The 24,512-nt window shown below is 40.7% G+C and overlaps 1 protein-coding gene across 4 annotated transcripts in view; it reads left to right on the top strand.

Annotated features, from left to right (window-relative positions):
- SEC24D (SEC24 homolog D, COPII coat complex component) overlaps window positions 1-23,030 on the top strand; it is a 58,354-nt gene extending 35,324 nt beyond the window's left edge. For 2 of the 4 annotated variants that reach the window (XM_031062003.1, XM_031062004.1), the window contains 15 exons: window positions 7,048-7,186; window positions 8,378-8,493; window positions 10,814-10,938; window positions 13,330-13,521; window positions 14,128-14,221; window positions 16,103-16,219; window positions 16,522-16,689; window positions 17,149-17,245; window positions 17,858-18,003; window positions 18,548-18,686; window positions 19,097-19,215; window positions 19,878-20,057; window positions 20,190-20,381; window positions 20,847-20,936; window positions 21,337-21,477. In XM_031062003.1, coding sequence (XP_030917863.1) covers window positions 7,048-7,186; window positions 8,378-8,493; window positions 10,814-10,938; window positions 13,330-13,521; window positions 14,128-14,221; window positions 16,103-16,219; window positions 16,522-16,689; window positions 17,149-17,245; window positions 17,858-18,003; window positions 18,548-18,686; window positions 19,097-19,215; window positions 19,878-20,057; window positions 20,190-20,381; window positions 20,847-20,936; window positions 21,337-21,477 — 2,055 coding nt within the window. Of the gene's footprint in view, window positions 1-7,047; window positions 7,187-8,377; window positions 8,494-10,813; window positions 10,939-13,329; window positions 13,522-14,127; window positions 14,222-16,102; window positions 16,220-16,521; window positions 16,690-17,148; window positions 17,246-17,857; window positions 18,004-18,547; window positions 18,687-19,096; window positions 19,216-19,877; window positions 20,058-20,189; window positions 20,382-20,846; window positions 20,937-21,336 lie in introns of all 4 variants that reach the window. The other 2 variants (XM_005427042.3, XM_031062005.1) reach the window with 2 other exon arrangements.
- The last annotated feature ends 1,482 nt before the right edge of the window (window positions 23,031-24,512 follow it).

The raw sequence follows: 24,512 nt of genomic DNA, 5'->3' as shown, positions 1-24,512 counted from the left end.
GCAGGAACAGAAACATCTCTGTGTTCAGCACATATCCAAACACAGCCCCATTCCAGGCACTGTGAGGAAAACGAACTGTAACTGAAAGTGAACTGTAACTGAAAAGTAACTGTACCCCAGCCCAAAGCAGCACACTGCCTAACTCAGTTCCACCCAGATGTGACACTCAGCTGTGCTAATAAAAGAGAGGAGGATCGTTGCGAGTCACATACAAATATTATTAATGTTTGAAGGTTCTGGAGTCTGCTTGAAGCATCCCAGCTATTGTAGTAGCAAAAATATTCATGAAAGAAAGACTCAGAGTGGGAACATTGTGACCTGTGTGGTATTTGTGAAGTAACAGTTAGTTTTACTATTGACCTTCAAAGCCACCATCCTAGAAAGGACTTGACTTTTTTATAAAGGGCATTAAACTCATCCCAAATGTCCTTGCTACAGAGGTGAAATTGTTCAGTGCTGCTTTTTGTTCACATAGCAAAAATTCTCCTTGTACTTTCTAAGTTCTCCTGTGGCAATTGGCTAGCTCTAATTGGCTTGGGAATGCAGTATGATGCTTTAACTATGCCCAGTTCTTACTGATCTCTGTGGAAATAAATTAATTAGCCTTAGAGGTATTTTCACTAATAAATATTGTCCAGGAAAGGCTGCACATAATCAGAACTGTTCTTTCCATCTCTAATTAAAATAATTCTAAACATTTCTATGCTTTTTTTCCTAATTAAAGTTTCTTTAATGTATTTGGCTGTGCAGAAATGGAAACCATACAGTTCCTATTGTGAAAATTCTCAGGAATGCAAACATGAGTAGTCAGTTTAAAAAGTCAAAGTAATGTCATCTAGCAAAAGAGAAACAGCCTTGGTTTTGAGAAGGAGGGAAACCTTCCACTCATTAGATTCTCATGCATGATCTCAGGTCAGCAATTGCTTTTCTGTCATATGCTGATAAAATATATTAGGTCTATGGATACACATCTGTCTGTCCTCCTCTGTGTATAAAAACGAAAAATTCCCTAAAATTCTTTGATTGGTCCCTAAAGTTGCTGATTGCCCAGCTGGCCAAAATGGATCTGAAATCCAGCATGGAGTTTTGGTTTTGTTGCTGCTGTGAAGATGTGAACAACATTGATAATGTTCTGGTACAGAATTTCCTCTAGGAGAGTGTGGCTTCAGAGGTCACTATAGCACACTTAGATTCATGTATAAACTGAAATAGTTGTTCTGTAAACCTAGAGCTGCATGTTCCATGAGCACAGTTTGGAGTATTGCTTTATTGCCTGTCCTAATGATGTAGAAATGGTCACAGCTTTGTATGCATTAAATGGTCTTGGACTTTTAAAAACAGAATTGATGTGCCAAGTAAGCAATTATCTTTGTATTTTACAGGCTGTGCCTGTGTTTTAAACTGTGGTGTTGAGCTGATAATTTATTTAGCTAGCTTAAAAAAATTATGAGAGGATAAACTTACCTTGATAAATCATACAGCACCATACAGTAAGAGACTGGGCCTGTCCAGAAATCAGTATTTCATGCCCAAATTCAGTCTGACATTCTGAAGGTTCTCTAGAACTGTGCTGCAGTGGTTTGCAGAAAAACAGAACTCATCCCTGAATGAGGTGTCTTCAAGAGTTCTGTTTGGTTTTGTAAAATAAGCCAGACAGATATTATGTCACTGAAAATCCTACTTCAGTTTTAATGTGAAAATCTTATGACCAGTAAAGCTAATCCCTTGTAATTACTACGTAGCATTTCTTAGCATTGTAGAGAAGCTCTTTGAACCTTTTCTGTCTTACTTGTCAGTGATTTTACAGCTAGAGTAACAATCTTGCCTAAGAGTCTCAGAGCAGGAGTGCAGTGCTGCACCACCTGTGATACTGGTAAGGGGGGAAGTGGAGCTGTGCATTGGTACAGCCCTGAACCTCAGCCCTGGCTGTGATGTGATGGAACCTGTGCTTATCACCCTCAGGGGTGCTAACAGCAGTAACAGAGCTGTCCTGGGGCGGTTTGGTCTGGCCCTTGTTCTTGCCCTGGGTTTGTGCCTCTGCAGTAGCTCCTTCTCCTGCTGGTTGAGGGTTGAGGTGCCCTGGGCTGAGGCAGGTCTGGCTGAGCTGATGGGTTCCAAGTGCCAGCATTGTGGAAGTGTGTTGTGCACTACGGTTTCTTGATTAGCCAATTTCATGCTCCTTCAATCTATCTGAGCACCCAACACTGGAAAGCTGAGAGGGGCTGCAGAGCACTGCCCTGTTAATGCCTGGGGCTCCCAGCCTGGGATCATGACCAGCAGAACTTGGGGTGCCTCTCTCAGGCATGGATAATGAACTTTTGTTTTTTTTCTCCCCTCTCCTTATGTCCCCTGTATGATACATGTGTCATTATTACATGTATTTTCCCCCATCCCCAAACTTGCACAAATCCCTCTCATGTTGAATAGAGTGTAGTCTGTGTTTACACTCTTCACCCTGCCAACTCTGTTCAGTTAATTGCTATATTCCCCTTAAAAAGGGAATGCTGAGTAAGGATTTCAGGGCCAGGCTGAGGTATGATACACAGAAAGTGATAAATGGTTTTCTGGTTTTTTTCCTACATACTGGATCATATCCCATGTGCAGGGTCCACTTGAAATTCAGCTCCCATGCCATGGTGAGTTTTGCAGTGCTGTGTATCCAGAGGAATGTGCAGCCTGGGCCTGGAAGGGCTTTGAGCAAGGAGGTTTGAACATGCTTTTGGTGTTTTTATGTGGTCTGTGAAAAGCAGGCTGGAGCCAGGAGACCCTGCATCATGTGGGGGATGCTCTAGCCTTGCTGCAGTCTTGCAAGCAAACAAGGAAATCAATGGAAAAGAAGTGTGGTACAGTAAATAGTTGATCCTGCTGTGAACCTTGCGGATGAGATAGTCCAAACAGGCCTGAGTCATCAGCTGAGGAGGCTGAGCATGTTCAACATCTGAAAACCAAGAATAGGCAGAATAACTCCTGCCTTCAGAGGGAATGGCTTCTGATAAAAGACAGTGGGAACATCACAAAGGGAAATGCTTTCTTGACATTTTAATGTGAATTAGTAAAGCAACTCAAAACCAAGGGATTATTTGTAGACTGGTTAATCTTTCTCAAAAGCAATCCATGATGATAGAAAAAAAGAAAACAAACCCCTTCAACAGTGCTAGGAAACAGAGACACTTTGGTGCATGACCTAGTTTTTTTCCAAAAACATCAGTGTTATATTTCAGAATTCTCTTTGATTATCCAGTGGAGTTTTTTGTCATCTTTTTACTGTGCTAATTAAACACAACATTTTCCTGGGGCAGCAGTGCCATGCTTGGACAAAGCCTTCTCCTTTGTTCATTAGAAAGTTATGTTGTATAGCATATCTTGACATTTTCCTAGGAGTATTTTAGTGACCAGATTTTAATTAATGTAAGTGTCAGTAACAACTCTAGAAGCGCTGCTTACACTGTAAGGGTGTGGTAGAGACACTGATCTGTTTATTTTGTTGTCTGAGAAATGGGTCATTTTCTTCAGTGTCTGGATGTTCCTCTCTTGTTCTCCAGAGGATCTCTCCCTTAGGATTTTTCTCTTTACATGCTTTCCCAGAGGTGTGCCATGATGATCTGGAGCTTTAGCACAGTCCTTACTCCTACACTTAAAATTTGCAGCTGTGGTCCACATCCTGCAATAAGAATATGGTGATAGTTTGCAGGCATCACCCTCAGGAGCATGTCAGGACTTCATTTTTATAGCAAGCAATAGAAATTCAGCTTTCTCAGACTTTAAAGTACAGGTTCAAGTCCCTTTGGAAATTTTTATGGATGTGTTTTATCTTGGAGCTGTGCCACCAACGTCTGTCCGTTGCTTTGTGATATTTTTCTGACTCCTGAGAGATGGTCTTGCTGAAATATTTCCAAAATAAAACTCCTCTTATTGCAGCTATATTTGGGGTTAAGTTGGGGTTTATCAGATCAACACTCAGGGCTTGCACTTCAGTGGGGCCTCAAGGTTCCAGAGAAATATAAGTTTGTGCAGGTCCCTTGCAGCATTTTCCATCTTCTGCCCAATCCTCCTTTGCTTTAACATAAAATTACAGTGTTGTGCCTCCCAGCAAAACTGGGAGATTCTTTCTGAGACAAGAGAGAAGGAAAATGCTGATACTTTGTTGGTGGAAAGGCAAAAGAAATAGGAGTATTGCATTTACTAAAAACAAAACAAAAAAAAACCCAAAAAAACCAAACCAAAATAAAAAACCCACCAAAAACAAAAAAAAAACCCCCCCCCCCCCCAAAATATAAAAAACTCTTATTAAATTTTACCCCATTCCCCTGCTGCTATGAGAATTTGCCACTGATTTTGATGAGAACATAAAGAGATCTCTCTGCTTTTTCTTCTGGTGTACAGTGACATCTACAGAGAGTGGAGTGCACCAAACAAGACTGTTCCATTCTGTATCACCTTTTTTTTTTTTTTTTTTTTTTTTTTTTTTTTTTTTTTTTCCTTTTTTGCTTTTATGTATCCTTAATTTAAACTCAGGACTTCTTGCATGCACAGTGTTACTTACCTTTGTACATTCTCACAGAAATGTATTTTAAAAGTTGTTTTACTATGACAGAAATGACTTTGATGTTTGGAAGTGCGATAGCAGTTTGCACACAGAAACAGCAATTCCTTCCTCTTGATGGGGTGGTGGGATGCTGGGCTCTACAGTGCAATGCACTGAAAGGCAGCTTTTTGGAGATGAAGGTTCTTTCACAATTGTATTGTTCTCATCAAGAAGTGGATTTTGGATTCTTTTGGTCTGAGCTCTTCTGGAGTTATCATGCAGATAGCTTTTCCATTAAATATTTTAATTATTGATGTAATGTTCTGAAGTGTTAAAGAAAACACTTCAGATTTAAAGATGTAAATTTAATTTGTTTTCTAAAAATTCCAATTAATAAATTAGTTTAGGAGGCAAATAGGGCTGCTTTAAAAAAATTGGTTTTCAGACAAACTCCTTAATTCGATCATGTACATTTTAATTGTCATTTCTTGGTTTATATTTTTTTGCTCTTAATTTTTTGTCTTCAAGAAGGTAATTTATTACATGTGTGTAAGAATGTAGATGCTTGGGCTCTGAACTTCATGGCATTTATTTTTTAGTTGTTCTTGTTTATGCCTTTTATATAAAAGTCTTAATTTTGATATATCAAAATGTGAACATTTTTGGGGAGTAAGTTTTCTTGGATATTAAACCAAGGTTAAAAGTTACTGCATCAATGTGTATAAATGCATCAGGAGTTGGTTTAGTCTTGGGTTTTTTCCCATACCAGGTCAGATGTTATGATAATATTAACTGCAAACCAAATCCAGGTCTCATTAAACTAATCTAACAGAATGATAATCAGAAAATTGCCAAGTAATGAACAAAACCCAGAACTTTTAAACCTTATTAGGCCATTGTGGCTGATGAGCAAGTTTCATGGCCAAGGCTTTCATGTCTGAAAAATGGCCCTGATGTTTGCCAGCTGGCATTATTGGTTAATTTGGGTTAAACTCAATTTGCAAAGAGGAAAGAACACAAAGTGAAAGAATATCTCAGTGGAGCAGGAGGGAGCACTTAAAACCCATGTAGTAAAAATCTACTTGTATGTAGAAAATCCTTGGCAAAATGCATCCTTATGCAGCAGTAAAAAATAAATTGTATAATAGATGAAATACACCCATTCCTTAAGAAGAGACAGAATAATTATTTTAAAGAAAAAAAGAAGGTACTGGTGTGATGTGTTAGCATTGAAAGGCATTATCAGCATTTTTCTTGTAGGGATCTGCTGTGTCCAAACTCTGGACATTGCTTATTTCTGCCTTTTGAGATTTTTAGCTGGGGATGACAGGAGTAAGGAAAAAAAGATTAAGAAGTATTGTTTCACCAATAATTGACGAAACTTCCATTTCTGCATTGGTTTCAAGTATGAATTTTCTAACTCTAAGAATAATCACAGGAGTCTTTCAGTTGCTGCAGTTTTTATGGAAGGAGGCATCTGGAAAATGTCTTCCCTTAGCCATGGGTTTTGGCAGGGGCTGTAAGCGAGCGTGGTCAGTGGAATTAAACTGACAAGTGCTTGAGGTACTGTACTTGTTTACTGTATGTACTTTCCTTCAAGAATTATTAGTATTTATCCTAAATCTCCCCTCTAGCTGGTGACCTTGACATCATTTCAACTGGAGTGTAGCACGTAACAAGGCAGCACGGGAGGCAGCATTTAGGACAAAATATTAAGGGTTTTCTCAGCAAATACCCCTTTGCAACTGACAAGCAGCAGTAGATTTCTTCAGGAAAAGTTCCATCTGACAGAAGCCAAAAGACCTGACTCCAACAGATTTTTCTTAGTGAGCTGTAAAAATTACCCTTTGCTGGAGAAAATCAGCCTGGAGCCCTAAACTTCCAATGCTTGCAAAACCTTGTGGAGTTTTGGTCTGAATCCTTATTCTTTTTCTGATAAACATCAGAATACAGCCCGTGAGCTTGTGAATTTAGCCCTGTCACAGACATGTTTTATGAAAAATCCTTTCCTTGGGATTTTTTTCTCCTGAGAAGCTGAGAGGCTTCAGGAACAAAATGTAAACAATGATTATCTGCTGCTGTGGAATGCATCAGGTAGATCTTTGATTGGTCTCAACTGGTTGTTTCTAATGAATGGCCAATCACAGTCCAGCTGTCTGGACTGTCTCGGTCAGTCACAAGCCTTCGTTATCATTCCTTTTCTATTCTTAGCTAGCCTTCTGATGAAATCCTTTCTTCTATTCTTTTAGTATAGTTTTAATATAATATATATCATAAAATAATAAATCAAGCCTTCTGAAACATGGAGTCAACATTCTTGTCTCTTCCCTCATCCTGGGACCCCTGCAAACACCACATAGCCCCTGAGGGGATCTCTGAGGCTCAACAGCTTTTGTGTGAGTGCAGAACAATAAATGATCTCTCAATCAGGTGCTCTCTAAGGAGTTAAATCTGAATTAACTCTTTGGAGCTCTCCTTGGTGTCATGTTGACATTGCTCTCTCTTTACCTCTTCCTCCACAGACCCCTCTTTATGTCGTAAACCACGGGGAGACCGGCCCCATCCGGTGCAACCGCTGCAAAGCTTACATGTGTCCCTTCATGCAGTTCATTGAAGGGGGCAGGAGGTACCAGTGTGGCTTTTGTAACTGTATAAATGATGGTAAGTCATGTTTCTCTCATCTGGGATTCATATCAATTCCCTAAGACTAAAAAGAAACTGTATCCCTAAAATTATTTTCTTGACTTGCTGATTTAACAAAAAATAGTTCAGGGAGATGCAGTAACTAGGCTTATATCACAAATCTAAAAAAAATCAATTCCCTAGGATAGTAGAGGGAAATATTTCTTCAGTACAGTTTAAAAAAGATACACGAAAAATAATGCTGACTCATGAAGTCCAATCTGGTATGAACAAAACTTTATTTTAAAAATTTTGTGACAACACAGGATACAGAACTGCTCGTGTTGTTAATTGAAAGCAATTTTTATGCTGAAAGAAAACATTAATTTCTTTAAGAAATGCAAATATACAGCAAGAAGCAAATATTTGGACCCATGTTAGCGTCTTCCTGTGTATAACTGTGGGTGCAATGGTTAAATAATCTATTCATCTTGCTGTGACAAGTGTTGGTTTTCACAGAAGATACCATGCCATATTTGTTCAAGTGTGCTGCATGTGACTCATAACTGTTCTTGTGCTCCTGGCGAAATCCCAAATCTTGGCCAGAACGAGCCTTTCTAGACATTTGTATCAAGCTGCATTTCCTCAGCTGGATCACAGGGCTACGGTGCTTTCCCTAATACAGTCATCTTTTCAACTCTGAAACGTGAACCTTGTCAGACTCCCTCCAACTGCTTTGCTGCCTGGAGCTCTAATGTTTGTGCAGGCATAGCAGATAATAAATTTCATCGTTTGTTAACAATTTAAACTCTCATAAAGGGAAATTTAGATGCACTGGGAGCACTTCAAGAAAGACATTTAAATTGCAGTATCATTTTAAATCATGCTGGTATTACTACAGTGTCTTAGTCAGAAAGCACTTAGCAAACCAAAAAATCATTGGTAAGGACTAAAAATGGCTAAGAAAGTAGCCCAATGGCTAAGAAACTAGGTTGATGTTCCTCTCACTCACACACACATGGACTTTTACAGGCAAAAATGTGAAAAATAAGCATTCTGAATATGTATTCATTGAGGAACCTAAGACTGGCTCTGTGTAAATTGTTGGTGCAAACCCACTTGATTTCTTCCTGCTTTGGAGTATATCACATCTGCTGGGAGGATTTGTTGTGTTGTTCCTCTCTTTGCCCAGTTTGAAATGTTCATTCCTGTTCTTGTGTTGGCTTGTAGTCCCGCCATTCTTCTTTCAACACCTGGACCACATGGGCCGAAGGATAGACCACTATGAGAGGCCTGAGCTGTCCCTGGGATCCTATGAGTATGTGGCTACTTTGGATTATTGCAGAGTGAGTACTGCCAGTGTGCACTGTTATGGCAAAACAAACAAGCTCCTCAGAGTAAATGCACTTGTAAGCTGCATATCAGCTTCCAGGAGCATTGTAGGAAATATAGATAGGTGTGGAGAATACAGTGGTTTGTTCTTTTGTGCTGCAGAACATGATAGAAGCAAGTAAGAGTAACAAGCAGTGCAGCAAAATCATGGATGAGCAGTCTTTAAGCAAGACATGTGCACATGTTTACCGGCACGTTGCGCTGTTCAGGGGATAGCTTTGAAATTCTGGTGCATTGTTGCATTTTAGGTGTATGTCTTCTACTGATTTTTTAAGACCAATACATGCCTAAATTGCCTTCCTAATATCCAAAACCTTAGCAAGGGAATTTGACCTTGGAATCTGTTCCTGGCAAGAGTCTTCTTAGTATTCTGACCAATAAGTTACAGTGGAATTGGTTCTCTCTTTTAATATCAACTCACTGAAGAACTCAATCCAGAGCCCACTCATCTTACTCTAAATATTTGTAGTTGGTTTTATTACAGAACTCTATTTGATAGTTCTGAAAGCATAAATTACTTAATCTTTTTAAACTTCAGCTCATTTTACAAAACTGCAAGTCTGACTTCATCTGACTGCAGCATGGACACATTTTTCTGTTCTTGCTGGAATCAGGCAGAATTTTTTTCCTGTGAGTGGAGCTGAGGCCATCATAAGGTTGGAAAAGACAACTGGGTCATACAAAATCTTGGAGTAGCTACCAGTATCATCTTCAGACCATCAAATTTTTGCTGGGATGAAGAAAATGAAAAGGTTTGGTTCTGCTTGCTCACTGGAGTACTGCTCCAAAATCCAGTGAGATCTCTGAGCTAACCTATAAGATTTGATTGAAACCTGGGTTAAACCCCAAAGCAGGAGAGAATTTTGGTGAGATGCTGCAGAAATACAGTGTGGGACACTCAGTGTACATCCAGTGAAGCTCCATCAAATTCTGAAGCCAGAACTTCTGCCACCTGTCTTAAACCAGGGAGTTTCCTCTACCGGTTATCCAGTCTGGTCTGCCTGCTTGCTACAAAGATGCATCCTCAGACTTACTGCAATGTTACAAAAAAGAAATCTCTTACAAAATAGCAGTCTGGAAATGCTAAGTCATTAAATGTAGCATTAATTTGTAATGGACTTTCCCCTTGGCTCCAAGCTGCAGTGGTTCCCTTCTTTTATAAATCCAGTACAAGACCAGAACTGAGAAGTCATTTCCTTTTGTGCTTATCAAATGACAAGGATGAAGAGCTACAAAGAATGTTAACAAATCCCAGCTGGTTTGCATTATTGCCCTCCTGCTAAGCGGATGTGGTGAGAGTACAGGTCCATGTTTCTGCCATATATTTGTCAGAACTTAGAGATTCTTTCTAAATGCTGATCTGATACAAGAGTTTGGAAGCAGTTTTTGGTGCAGTTTCTGAAACAAGCATCCAAGTACAGTAAACAGAACAGTTTGAAAAATACTGCCTGGTTTTGGTCCTCTGGAATTAATCCTGATTTGCACGAGTCAAATGAGTGAGATCAAGGATATAATGTTCAGTTTAAAGTTTGCCAGGGACTAGGGATAAATCATAATTCAAGGGTTAGATTAATTTTTCTTAACTGGAATTTTTCTAGGGTTTAGTTTAACAAGTATAACTTGTTTAAGAGGTCAGAACTTTATATGAGGGAAGTGAAACTGTAATGAAAAAGCTGTCCTGAATTTGACACCAAATAATGACTCCTACTCATGTAATGGGAATTAAGAAAACCCATTTTAGGGAGTGTGATGTTTACTCTTGCTCTGTTCATTTTGTATTAACTTCCAAGGTAGATCTCTTGGCATTACTTTTTTTTTTTTTTAACAAACCTTCCTCTAGTTTTTCTTACTAACAGACTCGTGTCAGTAGTGTAGGCACAATTTGTGTGCCACTTACACTGTGGATAAGAGGAACTCCCTAAGGAAAACAGGAGTGCAGAAAAAAGCAAAGTACAGAAAAAATACAACTTTTTTTAAACACTTGAGTTCCAGCAGAAAAGTTGGTGCTTCATCTTACCTAATGAACTGTTAGCCTTTAGAGATTTTATTCCATTAGGATGCTGTTTTCCAGTGATAGTGTTCTATTCCAGGGCTGAACTTGACCCAATATGTGTCAGCTCTATGCAGTAGTTACTATTTATGATTCACAACCTTTTTCAAACAACTGAACACTGTACTTGCATTGCCTTATGGTACCAGCTCTAAATTTTTTCTTCATAACAGGACACTGTCTAATTTTCCCTGTGAACAGTCTTTTTTTTTTTTTCTGTGTAGGACAAGAAGCCTCCTAAACCACCAGCTTTTATCTTCATGATTGATGTATCATACAGAAACATAAAGAGTGGCCTGGTGAAACTCATATGTGATGAACTGAAGACCCTGCTAGACAAACTTCCAAGGTAAAGAGGCATTAGTGTGCTTGGCTTAACTCACTATGCTGCACTTCTCATGCAGCTTTGCATGTTGAAAGGCAAAACCAACCTGTGGAAAATGTCAGAATTCCCAGAACAGGAGTTTTTTGAGTGATAGTGACCAAATGTTAATTTTTAATGCTGCTTGCTGGCAGTTGTTACAGTTGGATATCTGGGCTTACTGTATGAACAGAATCTGCCATGCTTCTGCACGTGGAGTTTTTATTCTTTTCCTTGCTTGCAGTGAACTCTAGTGGTGTTATCAGTTCAGTAGCTTTCACTTCACTGGCAGCAGTTGTGTTTGCTGGGGCCCTGCTTTTCTCATTGAATTACACAGGGAAACACCCAAACCAGAATCCTCAGGAGTAGCCACTCTCTCTAAGGCCATATTGCTGGTGGCTTGTATCTTTAGTTCTTACTGTTAATTAGCAAAACTTTTAAGGCTTCTTGCTGCATTGTGAGACTTTTCTGTCCTGGTTTGTATCTGAGAGAACAAATCTTGCAGGCAGCAACAATTTTATGAAATAGAGCATGTGTGCTTTATGAGCGTGAAACATACATCAGTAGTGTTACTGCTCATCAATATTATTGATAGTGTATGATTTGAGTGTATTGTGGTGTAAATTTTAGTGTATTCATGTAGTTTTCAATAGTTTAAATAGCACAGACACACAGGGAAATGAGAGCAGTGAAAGACTGAAAAATGAAGTAGACAAGATGTTTCTTGTCTACATATAAAGGCATATTAAAAAAATCCACAAAGAAAATGCTTTCTAAATAACAGTGCTTGCAGAGAAAGAACGGACTTAAGAAATTAAGAGATCAGTGTGAGGAAGGGTGGGAGATGACATCCTTGGGACAATCTGGGATATGTTAAAAATCTTTTTTTCTTATGGCCTTCTGGGATCCCTGTGCCGGAAAGAAATTCCAGTCCAGGGTGGGGGTTTATTTTATCAAATGCCCATGTAAGGCCATCTCTCAAGTAGTTTTTCACTGAAGATTACACTGGAGACACAAGTGTATGGTATTATCCTGGGCATATCTCAGAGTTTTCCATCAGGATTGGTCATGGCTCTGAAGAGAATAAGAGGCATGAGTAAAGTAACAAAAAACATGTGGCAGTTTGGAAATTCGAATGGGGCAAGCAGAAGAGGAATGAAAGCAAGTGTATCCATATCACAAAAGAGACATACTCATCCTTCTCTCCAGCACTCTGAGAGATCTGTTGTGAAATAATTCGGGCCAAAGTTTTCATGTCTATTGAAAAAAGCAATTAAAAAAAGAAGGCCAGGCCCTTCATTTTCCTCAGATTTTTCTATAGGCTTAAGCAATATTAATTCAAAAGAAGATAAACATCAGGCATTCCACCAAAATGTATGGTGAAAATTTTATTATGTTGCTTAGACAGAGAGGTCACTGTGTGTTCATTTTCCATTGCTGGGTGAAGACACCTGTGGAAATACTCGGCTGTTCCCACATGAGGGAAAAGCCCTCTGCAGGGAATTCACCTTGAGCTTGTATCTTTGAGAGGAAGGACTTGGGGTACCAAAGAAATCTGTGCAGATAAAGAATTGCTGAAATTTTACAGCAGATGTTTTCAAACCTGTGTTCCAAACAAGAACCCTCTCCCTGACTGTATCTTGAGAAATACTGAGAAATGTGTTTGTAGAAATGTGCTTATGAGTTCAGAAAACCAGAATAATGAGTTGCGCAATTACGATTTTTAGGTATATAATTAAAAATAAAAAACAGAAAGTATTTTAATGCATTTCTGTGCATATGGGTCAGGTTTCTCCTTGTGAGTCTTCCAAAATAACTAGTGTGTGAGCTACAGAGACAATTGGCTGCTTAGAGCTAACCCTTAAAACAATGCTGGAACTTGATGGAAGTGGGGCCGTGCAGACTGACACTGGTAAGAGCAATATCTGGAATAAAGGTCCCAAACACCTGGGCTGTAACACCTTTGGGAGTGGGATGATGTAGATGCTTCTCTTTGAAGTAGCAAAGTGGTGTATGTACAGAAATTGAATAGCTCCGTAACTAGCTGTGCTACTCTTTCTTTGCCATGTTATGATGTCAACCTGGTTTATTCTTTATCTTTGGGATTTTTGACTCTTTGAATGGGATGCACCATTGATAGGGTTGATGTAACTTTATTACCTTTTTTTAAAGAGTAAACAATAGAGGAGTTGTTTTTATTGAGGCGTTGGAATTTGACCTAAGGCCAAGATTGAGGCCATTACATCTGCTTGGTTGTTGTTTGCTTTGTTGTTCCCAGTACAGATAATGATCAGAGAGCAGCGTTGCATGTCAAAGGGATGCTTTTATTGCAAGGTCAGGATTTCAGAATTAACCAGTTGGGTTTTGTTTTTCTTACAGAGAAGAGCAAGAAGAATCCTCAGCAATTCGAGTTGGTTTTGTCACTTATAACAAGGTCCTCCACTTCTTCAATGTAAAAAGCAGCTTAGCTCAGCCTCAGATGATGGTGGTCACGGATGTGGCAGAAGTTTTTGTTCCTTTGCTGGATGGCTTCCTGGTTGACTTTGAGGAATCCCGATCGGTTGTTACCAAGTAAAGTACAATTATACTTCATGAGAGTAAGATGTCAATGCTTACGATGTGCATTAGTTGGGTTTGGGGACATACAGGTATCTATTGAAATACTTCAGAAGCCTGCAGATGCTTCAAGCCCTGTGTTTGCTCCTCTTGAGGCAAAAAAAAAGCAATAGCCATGGCCTTCCAGTGCCAAACTGGAAAGGTTATGTAGGCCAGGTGTAAGGCACCTTTCAGCTGTGCTGCTTCAGAGCTGGGAGGGAGGTGAGGCTCTGAGCCACGTGATGTTTTCCCTCTTGCAGTGCACATGATGTGCACCTGGATATGATCTTAGAGCTCTGAAATCCTTACAGCACAGCAGAACTACTTAATGGTTAGCTATTTTTTTTTATTTATTGCATGTTCCTTTAGGTTACCAGCTTTGAAGCAATGCATCTCATGGAAATAAAATATGCGTATTTTCTTTTATTCTGGCTTAGATCCTAAGAATTTGAACAAGGAAAATTTGTATTATTTTTTGCACTATAAATTTGCATGATCAACATCTTCCTGTGTGAAGACAAGGTGTGTTTGGGGATTACCTTACACTGACCAGCTGAGACACTGATCCTTTCTCTTTCATAGCTTGTTGGACCAGATTCCAGAGTTGTTTGCAGACACTAATGAGAGTGAGACCATCTTCGCACCAGTTATCCAGGCTGGCATGGAGGCACTAAAGGTTAGAACATTCCTCTCTGTCAGAGAAGCAGCTTGAAATCAGGTTTGCTAAAAGCCAGTCCCATCACAACCGGAAATTAGGGGAAAAAAGGTTGTTGAGTGTTTCCAGCACTAATGTTCCTTTCTTCTAACAGTACCTTCCAACCACTGTAGTCAGAATAAGAACTGACAAGCATAACATCTGTTCCCTGATGTTCTTCTTGAGGGAAACTAGTCCCCAGAGTCTATTCTGTGTAGGAGGGATGTTTAGGAGAAGAAGAGGAGCAGGAGTCAGGTTCTTGTTTGGCATTTAAGAAAAATAAAGACATGTTCAGTTACCACAGCAGAGCAAATCAGTACTCTTGTGTCTCCACAGGTACCCAGCCCTTGCACGTGTGAAGGGCAGGAAAGTCAGAATAATAATAATAACATCAGACTTTGCTCTGGTTATTCTCTTGCTTCTGCGAAAGTAGTTGTGCAAAACAGAATATTTATAACTATCTGTCTGTGATTGAATCAGGCTGTGGCTGGAGGGTTTCCTTTAACTGACAAGTTCTCCCAGCTTGGATATAGCCGGCAGGGAATCCACAGCCCAAGGTGCTCCCCAGTTGTTTTCTGTTTGTCTGGGACATCCCCTGAAGTCCTGACATTCCCATGGAGCATTGCCAGTTAAATGCACACCACCCTGCTTCACCACAAGATTTGTAGGGGCAGAGAACAGCAAGTGGTGCTTTAAAACGGTTGATTTGGGAGCTTTGCATGAATAATGCATGAACTGTGAGTACATAAATTTGTCAGAACAAAAATTTCTCAAATTTTTTTATATATTGATTTAATACCTGCTTTCTTGTTATTTGTTCATATTACCAGCAGGTATGTGTGCAAAGCACAACTGAATGCTTTTTCCTAATATGTGACTTCTACAAAACAAATGTAAGGGCCATAATTGTAAATTGCCTTTGATGATGGCGATAAAAGAAAGCAGTTCTTAATTAAACATTTTATTTAGCTCAGTATTTTTAAGTTATAATTTCTAAGGATTTTCTCTCGGAATTATTAGTCTGCAAATACCTTTGCTCAAGAAAACAGTTCTTGTCTAAAAAGAATAAATGGCTTCTGTTAAAAATACGTATATTTTAGAAATTTTGTCAAACTGGTATCGCTAATTCATGATGCATATCAGGACAAACAGGTATTTGGAAAGTCTTTCAGCTTTCAGCAGAAGTCTTCTTCAAAGAAATTGAAGAAATTGTCTTTGGTGATCAAAAGTGAATGGTTCTTGAAATATCAGGGGTGAAATTTCAGCCATTTGAAAAGTCAGGTGCTGCCTTCAGTTGTGTTTCTGCCATAGCAGAGAGACTTCTGGTTTTGCCAGAATGCCACAGCTGATTTTGAAAGGTGGAATATTTTGTGAACATGATGATTTCTGATTTATGCCTGCAGCTTGGCAGTGTAGATTTCAATGTGGAACCTGCTACAGGGATGGAATTGTCACCCATTTATAAAAATGTATAGAACACCAGTGTGCCTGAACCGAATTTTTCTGTTCAGCTGCATTTCCTTTTAATTTGATCCAATCTGAGTATTTGTATTATGGTGCCCATTGCATAATGCTTGTGTCCAACTGGAAAGTCTCCAAGGGAGGAGCTCCTCCTTTTGCCTCTGGAGAAAGTGCTGCTGGAATGGCTCAGCCATAAAACCTGTGTGCTGGAGTGCTACTTCCTGAGAGAAAAGAGCCTGTTTCCCCGGGGGCTTATTCCGTCAGGCTGTGAGCCTGGAGATGAATTCCTAAGCTGAGAGGAGCTTGCAGGAAGCACCCACTGTTCCCCGAGCCACCGGGGTGTGAATGTGGACCCCTTAACCCTGCAGGAATAAACGTGCCAATGTGGTGTCTTTGGAACAGGCTGCAGAATGTCCTGGGAAATTGTTCATCTTCCACTCTTCTCTGCCAACTGCAGAAGCACCGGGGAAGCTGAAAAACAGAGATGACAAAAAACTGCTCAATACAGACAAGGAAAAGGTATTTTCTGCTCTGAGCAAAGAGGGGACTGCTGTTACACTGCGCTTCTCTAATAGAGCATTGATCCTTTTAAATCTTTTTTCTTTCACACAAAAGTGTTTGGTTATATGATACCTCTGTAGTGGTGAGTTCTCCAAGAACATACTGAGGTGTTCCCTGTATCCATGGGCAGGGAAAACATGTTTTTGGTGATAGCCATGCCTCACTTCAAACTTCCACTTCATGCTTTTGTCTTCATCTGGCCCTTTGAGTTGTGATTAATATCTAATATGATGGCACTTGTATTTTTCATCCCTGTGCAGACCCTCTTCCAGCCACAGGGAAATTATGAGGCCTTAGCCAAGGATTGTGTGGCCAATGGCTGCTGTGTGAATTTGTTCCTCTTCCCAAATCAGTACATGGATGTAGCCTCCATGGGCCTTGTCACAATGTACACTGGTGGAACACTGTACAAGTACAACAATTTCCAGGTCAGTGGTGTGGGTTTCCTGCCTTTCATATAGTAACTGCTGGGGAGTTGCTGTTGTTTTTCGTCTCATTTCAGTGTGTCCTTGGACATTTAACTTAAAAGCAGAGTGAGTCTGGAAAACCTGGTTATCAATTACAGGGGATAAAATCCAAATTTAACAATGGCAGGTCTCGCTCAACTTTGGATTTTGAAGTAGCAATAAGCTGGTTGGCATCCTAAAATTTTGCTGAAAGATTAAGTGCAGGAATGTCCAGTTAATGTTCAGGCCTGGTGATGAGTGGTGGACACTTGCATATACTGATTGTGTTGACAATCACATTTGAAATACTTTTTAAAGGACTCAAGAGCTGTGAGCAGATTTGCTGTGGGGAGAGGGGGATCATGGCAGGGGATGTTGGGTCACTGCTGTGCTGCTGCCCTTGGGTATTGAACCTCTGAACCTTGTGCTTTGTGTTTGCAGCTCGAAAGTGACAGCCCCCAGTTCTTAAGTGACCTCAGGAAGGACATCCAAAAACAGATGGGATTTGATGCAACAATGAGGGTTCGGACAAGTACAGGTAATAGGACCCATGGGAATGAACTTTAAATAATGTAGTGCCATGCAAATCGCTGTAAGATCAGGCTGGTTTAATTTCATTGTGTACCTCTTGAAAATTAATTTAATAGACTGACAAAATCCACGGCTGTGTGTGTATATATTGGTACTTATATACATGTATATGGACACACACACACACGTACTTCCTGTATGTGCCTCCTTAATAACTGATTTTCAAGTCTGAAGGCTTCTGCTCACTCTGCACACAGCACTGACTTGCAAGGAAGTTGTATAAAAAGGTGTTGCTGCTGGATACTACTGACCTGTGCCTTCATTTTTGTACTCAAATGACATTCCTGTGTCTATCCAGCTTCTTTCATTCATTCTTAGCTCAAATGTAAGTATTAGAGAAAGGGACACACCCAGAGGCCAAGCCAGCAGGGCAGAAGCTCTGGGTGTCCAAGTCACAGCTTTTCCCTTTTTCCAGCTCTCACAAATGCCATCAGCAAGGACAGTTGTTGGGACTCCTGAGGCTGTAAAGCCCTGAAGGGAAAGGGCTCCTGCTTCAGTAAGTGATGTCAATTTAATTTGCCATTTTTAAATGAAATGCTCTGTTTTAATCTGGCTGCAGGCTTCAGGGCTACAGACTTCTTTGGGGCCATTTACATGAACAACACCACGGATGTGGAGATGGCAGCGGTTGACTGTGACAAAGCAGTGACAGTGGAGTTCAAACATGATGACAAACTGAATGAAGACACTGGGGCGTTAATTCAGGTAAAAAACCTTAGTTCTTGTCTGCCATAAAATGGTAAGCAAGACATTCTGCAGCCAGAGGGATGGTGTAGGAGTGATGGGAACAAGGCACAACTTGCACAGACTCTTGGGCCATAACACCACTAGTAAAAAGTGTGTTCCCCTGCACCTGTGCTGCATGTTCTATTCAGGAGTACCCAAATCCGTTCTAAACACTCACTGAGACCTCATCAGCTGCTCATTTTTTCCATTTCACTGTAATTAAGTTTATGTGGAGATAGAGACTCATTGCTACTTATCTGGCAATTGTTAGTGCTGTGGCATTCCTTGTGACCTCTCTATTCAAGAGAAGCTCTATTGCTAAACTTCACTTCCCCTTCTAGGTACTGTAGGATTTCTAATAATTTTAATATGAATAACTTATTCTGTAATGTCTGATAGATGTCCCTAAGAACCACCAGTGCTGCCAGCAGCGCTGCCGGGCTGCCCTGGCTGCAGAAGTTGTCATCTGCCTTGTGTGCCCAGAGAAGGTGGCCCATGGTGACACTTTGTGCCTCTGTTGCAGTGCGCTGTCCTGTACACTTCAATGAGCGGGCAGAGGCGAATCCGCATACACAACCTTGGTTTGAATTGCAGCTCCCAGTTAGCTGATGTCTACAGGACTTGTGAGACTGATGCACTTATCAACTTCTTTGCTAAGTCAGGTACAGCAACAGAGCAGTTTTTTCCTTTTTTACTTTGGCATGGATGAAGGGGAAGGAAAGGGGGCTGAAGTGATTACCTAGTGGGAAATAATTTTTTATAATTTGCTGCTCCATGCCTGAGCAATTCCTGAAGTATTATGAAATGGAAAAGGCAAATAATTACCTATTTTAGACAAACTGCCATGAAGGTAATACTTGTGTATAGGCAATACACAGAACGGGGCAGGTACAGTAAGTGGCAATGGACATCCTACCGCTGTGTTGGGGGTTTGGTGGGGTTTTTGGATGTCTGTAGAAGAGACTGAAAAGCAGCCTCAGCATTCAGGTCTGTAAAATCAGAAACTAGCAGCAGACAAAGGTACTTTGAGAGAGTGTCTTTTTTAACACACACTTTTGTTCTGTGCTTGTAGCTTTTAAAGCCATTCTGAGCCAGCCCCTGAAGACAGTCAGGGACATCCTGATGAACCAGACTGCTCACATGCTGGCCTGCTACAAGAAGAACTGTGCCAGCCCAGCAGCTGTCAGCCAGGTAAAACCTGCATCCAGTCCTACCCACCCAGGCTTTGCCACAAGTGCACAACCACCCCACAACATCAGCCGAGCCAGAAAGCAAAATTTCAGGACAGACTTGTCGTTTTCTTTCAAACAGAATTAGTGACAGGTGGGATTCATTGGTGGCACTTAGAGCACACAGAAACTGTTGTTCTGGAACAAAAGGAAATGCCACTGATTAAACTGATGCCTGTACTCACACAAAGGAGCTCAGCCAGCCTTTTTCTTCCTGCTGGAAGTATGCACTGACTCACAAAGCTTTGATTTTTAGTTCTTATGTTGTTATGGATGGTTGTAGTATTCTAATTTTTGACTAAGCAGAGTGACTGATTTGTTTCTATTTAATTTATTCAGTCACATTTTAGTGATTCAACTCAAAGAAAGACTCAGGCTTTTCCATCCCAGAGGTGCTGTCAGTAACCACAAGCCTGGGCAGTGAACTGTTCATTGTTGGTGAGGACCAAATATGTCAGAAACCAGAGCCATTTAGTGTGGACCACTATTTCTCTTCTTAATTCTCCAGAGAGTGCCCCAAAAATTAACAGTGTTCCAGGAAGATGACAGCAGCCAAGACAGCGACTACAGCTTATAGAGCAAATAATTTCTGTTGGATTCTTTCTAAATGTGTTGTTTTCTCAGCTGATCCTGCCAGACACGATGAAGGTGCTGCCCGTGTACATGAACTGCCTGCTGAAGAGCTGTGTGCTGGCTGGCAGGCCTGAAATCCCCACCGATGAGAGGGCCTTCCACCGCCAGCTGGTCATGGCCATGGGGGTGGCTGACACACAGCTCTACTTCTACCCCTTGCTGCTGCCAATTGTGAGTCAGTGGTCATTCTTTCACTTTAATTTCTAACCCCTCTGACCTGAAAGGAATCACTAAGATGTACCAAGCCTTTCAGTAGTTACTTTTCAAGTCAGTTCCACAGCTCTTGTGTCTCTTGCCCCACAGCACAGCCTGGATCTGAAGAGTGACGCGGTGCCAGCTGCCGTGCGCTGCTCCGAGGAGCGCCTCTCCGAGGGAGGGGCCTTTCTGCTGGCCAATGGGCTGAGCATGTTCCTGTGGCTGGGAGCCAGCGTGTCCCCAGAGCTCATCCAGGGCCTTTTCAACGTGCCATCCTTCGCACACATCAGCACCGAGACCGTGAGTAGATGCACACTAAGAATTGAGAATTTAGCAAGACCAGATCAGAGAAACAAGTGAAGTCTTTTCTCATCCATCAGCCTTAAAAGCAAGAACAGGTGACCAGCAGAAGGCGTTTAGACACCAGAACTGCTTTAACTTACATAAAACTTGACACTTTGACACTCACAACACTAAGAGGACAGAAGCTTTCACAACTTCTTTAATCTTCTTAAAGTCCTTTCAACTGTGTATTACTAGAATTAGAACAAACACTTTGCAATGGTTAAATTTTCCTGGTGATGCATTTTCATGTAGTGATTATTTTAAACTGGAACATGAGTCCTCAAGATGACACCTTCTAGTGAAAGACATGGATTTTCCTGGTTTAGTATGAAATCCACAGTACCTTAGCATGTAACTATCAGCAGCTAGTCTTGGTTAAAGATGTGACTGGACTATAACAACTTGCTTTCCTTCTGACAGACATCCCTGCCTAAGCTGGACAATCCATTTTCTAAGAAACTGAAGCATATCCTGGAGCAAATCCAGAGCCAAAAGCCCTACACTATGAAGGTAACTGCTTTTTGCCTCAACTCCTTCTTCGTACTTGTTCAAAGGAGCATTCCAGGCTTTGCCAAAACTTACCAGTGGCTGTAAAAGGTTTTTTCGGTATCGGGAGTCTTCCTGCATGTAGATGAGTTCCAGCATGATTTGTAGGCACAGGCATCTCAAATGTGCTTTATTCCAAATCAAGACTGATTTTCAAAGGTATTCAGGTTTAAAGGATAACCATTTTATTCTGCACTCTTCAATTCCCTTAGTCTCTCCAGCTTCTGCCATGTGGAGATTTATTAGTTTTGGGGGTTTTCCCCACCTCAAGAGCATCCACTATGTCTCTTACCTAGGAAAACTCTGCTGCCATCTAGTCTGATTACATCCTAAAATTATCTGTCTGTATCTTTTATCTCTCCAGCTGATGATAGTGAAGCAGCGGGAGCAGCCAGAGATGCTTTTCCGCCAGTTCCTAGTAGAAGACAAGAATATTTATGGAGGAGCCTCGTATGTGGATTTCCTCGTGTGCATTCACAAAGAGATCAGCCAGCTGCTCAGTTAAGGCAACTCAAGTAAAATGTTCAGTTCCTTTTTGCCTTTGCAGGAGGGACAGTTTTTGGTGCCTGAAGGCTGGCCCACAGCTCCACCAGACCCAGGCCTTCTGCTGTGCTTTACTGACCCTTTTCTGTGCTCTTTTTGTACAGTTTCATTTGATCCCACCTCTCCCTGAGTATTCTGCTTACTTCTTAAGCTGTAGAATAGGAGGTTCTGCACTCAGGTATTAATCTTCTGGGAGTAGTGACTCTCTACATGAATTGCCAGATTTCAGACTACCAGTGCTTAAGAGCATATACGGTATACCTTTCTTAAAAGACAATTCAGAAAACTCTCTATTATTCCTTTTGCTAGTCATAAGTTGTACCAGAGCTGGGAAAGATGATCAGAATCTGTACAGAGGATTAAAAAAAACCAAAACACTTATTTTTCTAAGTGAGGACATGGAGTTTAATCAGATTTGAAATAAACATGTAGTTCAGTTTGAAGGATTTCAAAGTCCTTCCTGTGAAGCAAATCTCTGTAAAGTAAATCCCTTTTTCCTTGGAAGGGACAAGTGTTACTGTATACAGAAGTAGAGCTCTAGGGACCCTTCCACAGCCAGGGTTATCCAGGAGACAGAAATGCCTCAGTTGTGTAACTGGACTTGAGTATGTGTAACAACAACAGGGATCACAGGAAGAACAGTAATGAAACAATCCTTTTGCTGCCTTTGGCAGAGGATGTCACACTATTATGGTACAATTCTGCCCACTTGGGGGCAGCAATTAGCTTAGCTTACTACTTAATTACATTTTCAAAATTGCACAGGTTAGGCTTTATTTAGTATATTTGCTAACTGGAATATTCCCAACACAACTCAGAAAAACCTGTCCCTCAAAATTTCTGTGGCAGATCAGCTGTGAGACAGTTGACACATTAACCAAAGGTTATTTGTGGTGCTATAAAACCTCTTATTTAATACCAATTCTATTACAGTGACCTCCTCTCCCATGACTGATTTAATCAATGGTCACTGCTTTGAAAAACTAGCCTTTGCTAATACCAGTATTGAAGGTAGTATTTGGAAAGCCAGAGCCTTTGGAATGGCTGTTTACCTCAGATCCCTCATCAGTCTTTCTGTCTCTTTAGGACCAATGCCTCTGAATGCGAGATTTGAACTTTGCCAAGCTTGAAAAGCTATTATTAAATAAATTAGTGTTTCAAAGAAAGCCAAAAAACACTCAAAAGCAAGGCTAAGCCTCAGTAAAGAAAAAAGTGCCTTTAAACATGTTGGTATTGCTACTTATATTAATTATTTAATATCCACAATAAGCAGTGAAAATGCATAGTTTTTTGGTTCAACCGTTTATCTATACAGTCATTCTTGTCATTGACCAAGAGCTCTTGAAATAAGTGGCTGTATTACAAAAGGGTCCTCAGCCTGAATTCAGCTGCCAAGACAAGCACTTTTTAGCTGTAGACATTACCGTGTAAAAAGTATTCATTGCCATTTCATTTGTAAAATGACACCAGCAACATTTGTGTAAAGAAATAAGCAATTATTAAATATAATCTGTGTGTGTGTTTGTTCTTTCATACATCCCAAGTTCTCCAAGGTTTTATGGCCATGGCATCCAGCAGTGAGTTCAGTGTAGGTCACCTTCTCCTACTGTGACTCTCAAGACAGGCAGCTTACATGGCCTCAAGCATTTTCAGTGTGTTTCTGCTGCTGTCACCACCCATGGCTATGGTGAGAAGACACAATCCAAGTGAAGGAAAGTGTCTCAAAGAGGGGCTGTTCAGAGCCAAGCTCAGGTAAGCCAAAGCTGTTGCTACTGGCAGAGCTACTGCAGCAGAGCTCTGGCCTGCCTGGGCAGTGGTACCTGCAGCAAGGCATCACGGTGGAGAAAACAGCACATGGTGACAGCAGTCATGGCAGTGACAAGCATCACACAGACATACTACAAGTGCAGTGCTTGGCTTCATCATAAACTGGAGTATTTAACTCAGTTTTACACAAATTAGGCCTTTTTTTTCTCCTTTTTCATTGCTGCAGTAATTATACTCAAAATTACTTTGTGTTTCACAGAACTTGCCCACTGCTTTCTTTTCAGCCCATGAAAATGACCCTGTTATGAAAAGGATTAGTGCATCTCTCTTCCACATTAACATTGAGCCCATCACACAGTTGCCATTTCTGTTAAAGCAATAAAGTTGCCACCAATTTCAGTAATTTTGCAAGGAGAAAAGACCTTTTCTGCTATATACAGAAAGAGTGGGTTCATTTATCTGTCGTTTTCAGATTACTCAGTGTATCTTTATAAAGCCACAGGATTCAGAGATCTTTTCAGTGCAGTGGGCTTGAAATGTTCATGTGTCCTTTTTTAGAGTGCTCTCAGGATATTAAAATCTATAGCAGGGCATAGAAAACTAGCTGAATATTCTAAAATTCATTCCATTATTTACTGCCAGTTAACTTCCATGATCATCTCAAAACTGCTCATTCAGGTTTGGAGCCTGAATTCCACTCCTCTGAACAAAGCATTCAGCACCTATGAACATGCACAAAGAACTGGTGCTGGGGAAGAACCTCAACCCCCTGAGAGCATTGACTGCCAACCTGCACAGCACACCAGCATTCCAGCCAGCTTCTTACAACCAACACTGTCAGAGAGTGCACAGAATTCTCCAGCTGATGGGTGATTTACACACAATATACGTGACCGGGGTCTTAAATTCCCTCTGAAGCCAGATGCTGACACATCCTGAGTACCTTGTCAGTGCAGGTGTTGAATCCTTCACTGAATTCATTGGGTGTAAAATAATCCAAGGACTCTAAGCCTACTCCAGAATGGAAAGACATGACAAGGTCTAGACAAGCTGCCCTGTCAGACTGAAGGCATTACGCATTTAATAAAAGCAGAAAGGAAGAAACTCATCAGGCTTTTTATCTTCCAGGACAGCATGCTCAAATTAAGCCTTCATTTACTTGTGGCAAATGAAATACTCATCAGCTCAGTGATTCTGAACCTTATCCTCCCCTTGCTCTGAAAGTGTTAC

Source organism: Geospiza fortis, unplaced genomic scaffold (genome assembly GCF_000277835.1).
Source record: "Geospiza fortis unplaced genomic scaffold, GeoFor_1.0 scaffold636, whole genome shotgun sequence".
NCBI classification, from domain to species: domain Eukaryota; kingdom Metazoa; phylum Chordata; class Aves; order Passeriformes; family Thraupidae; genus Geospiza; species Geospiza fortis.
Note: the sequence above shows the minus strand (reverse complement) of the source record. Positions and strands in the feature narration are given on the sequence as shown.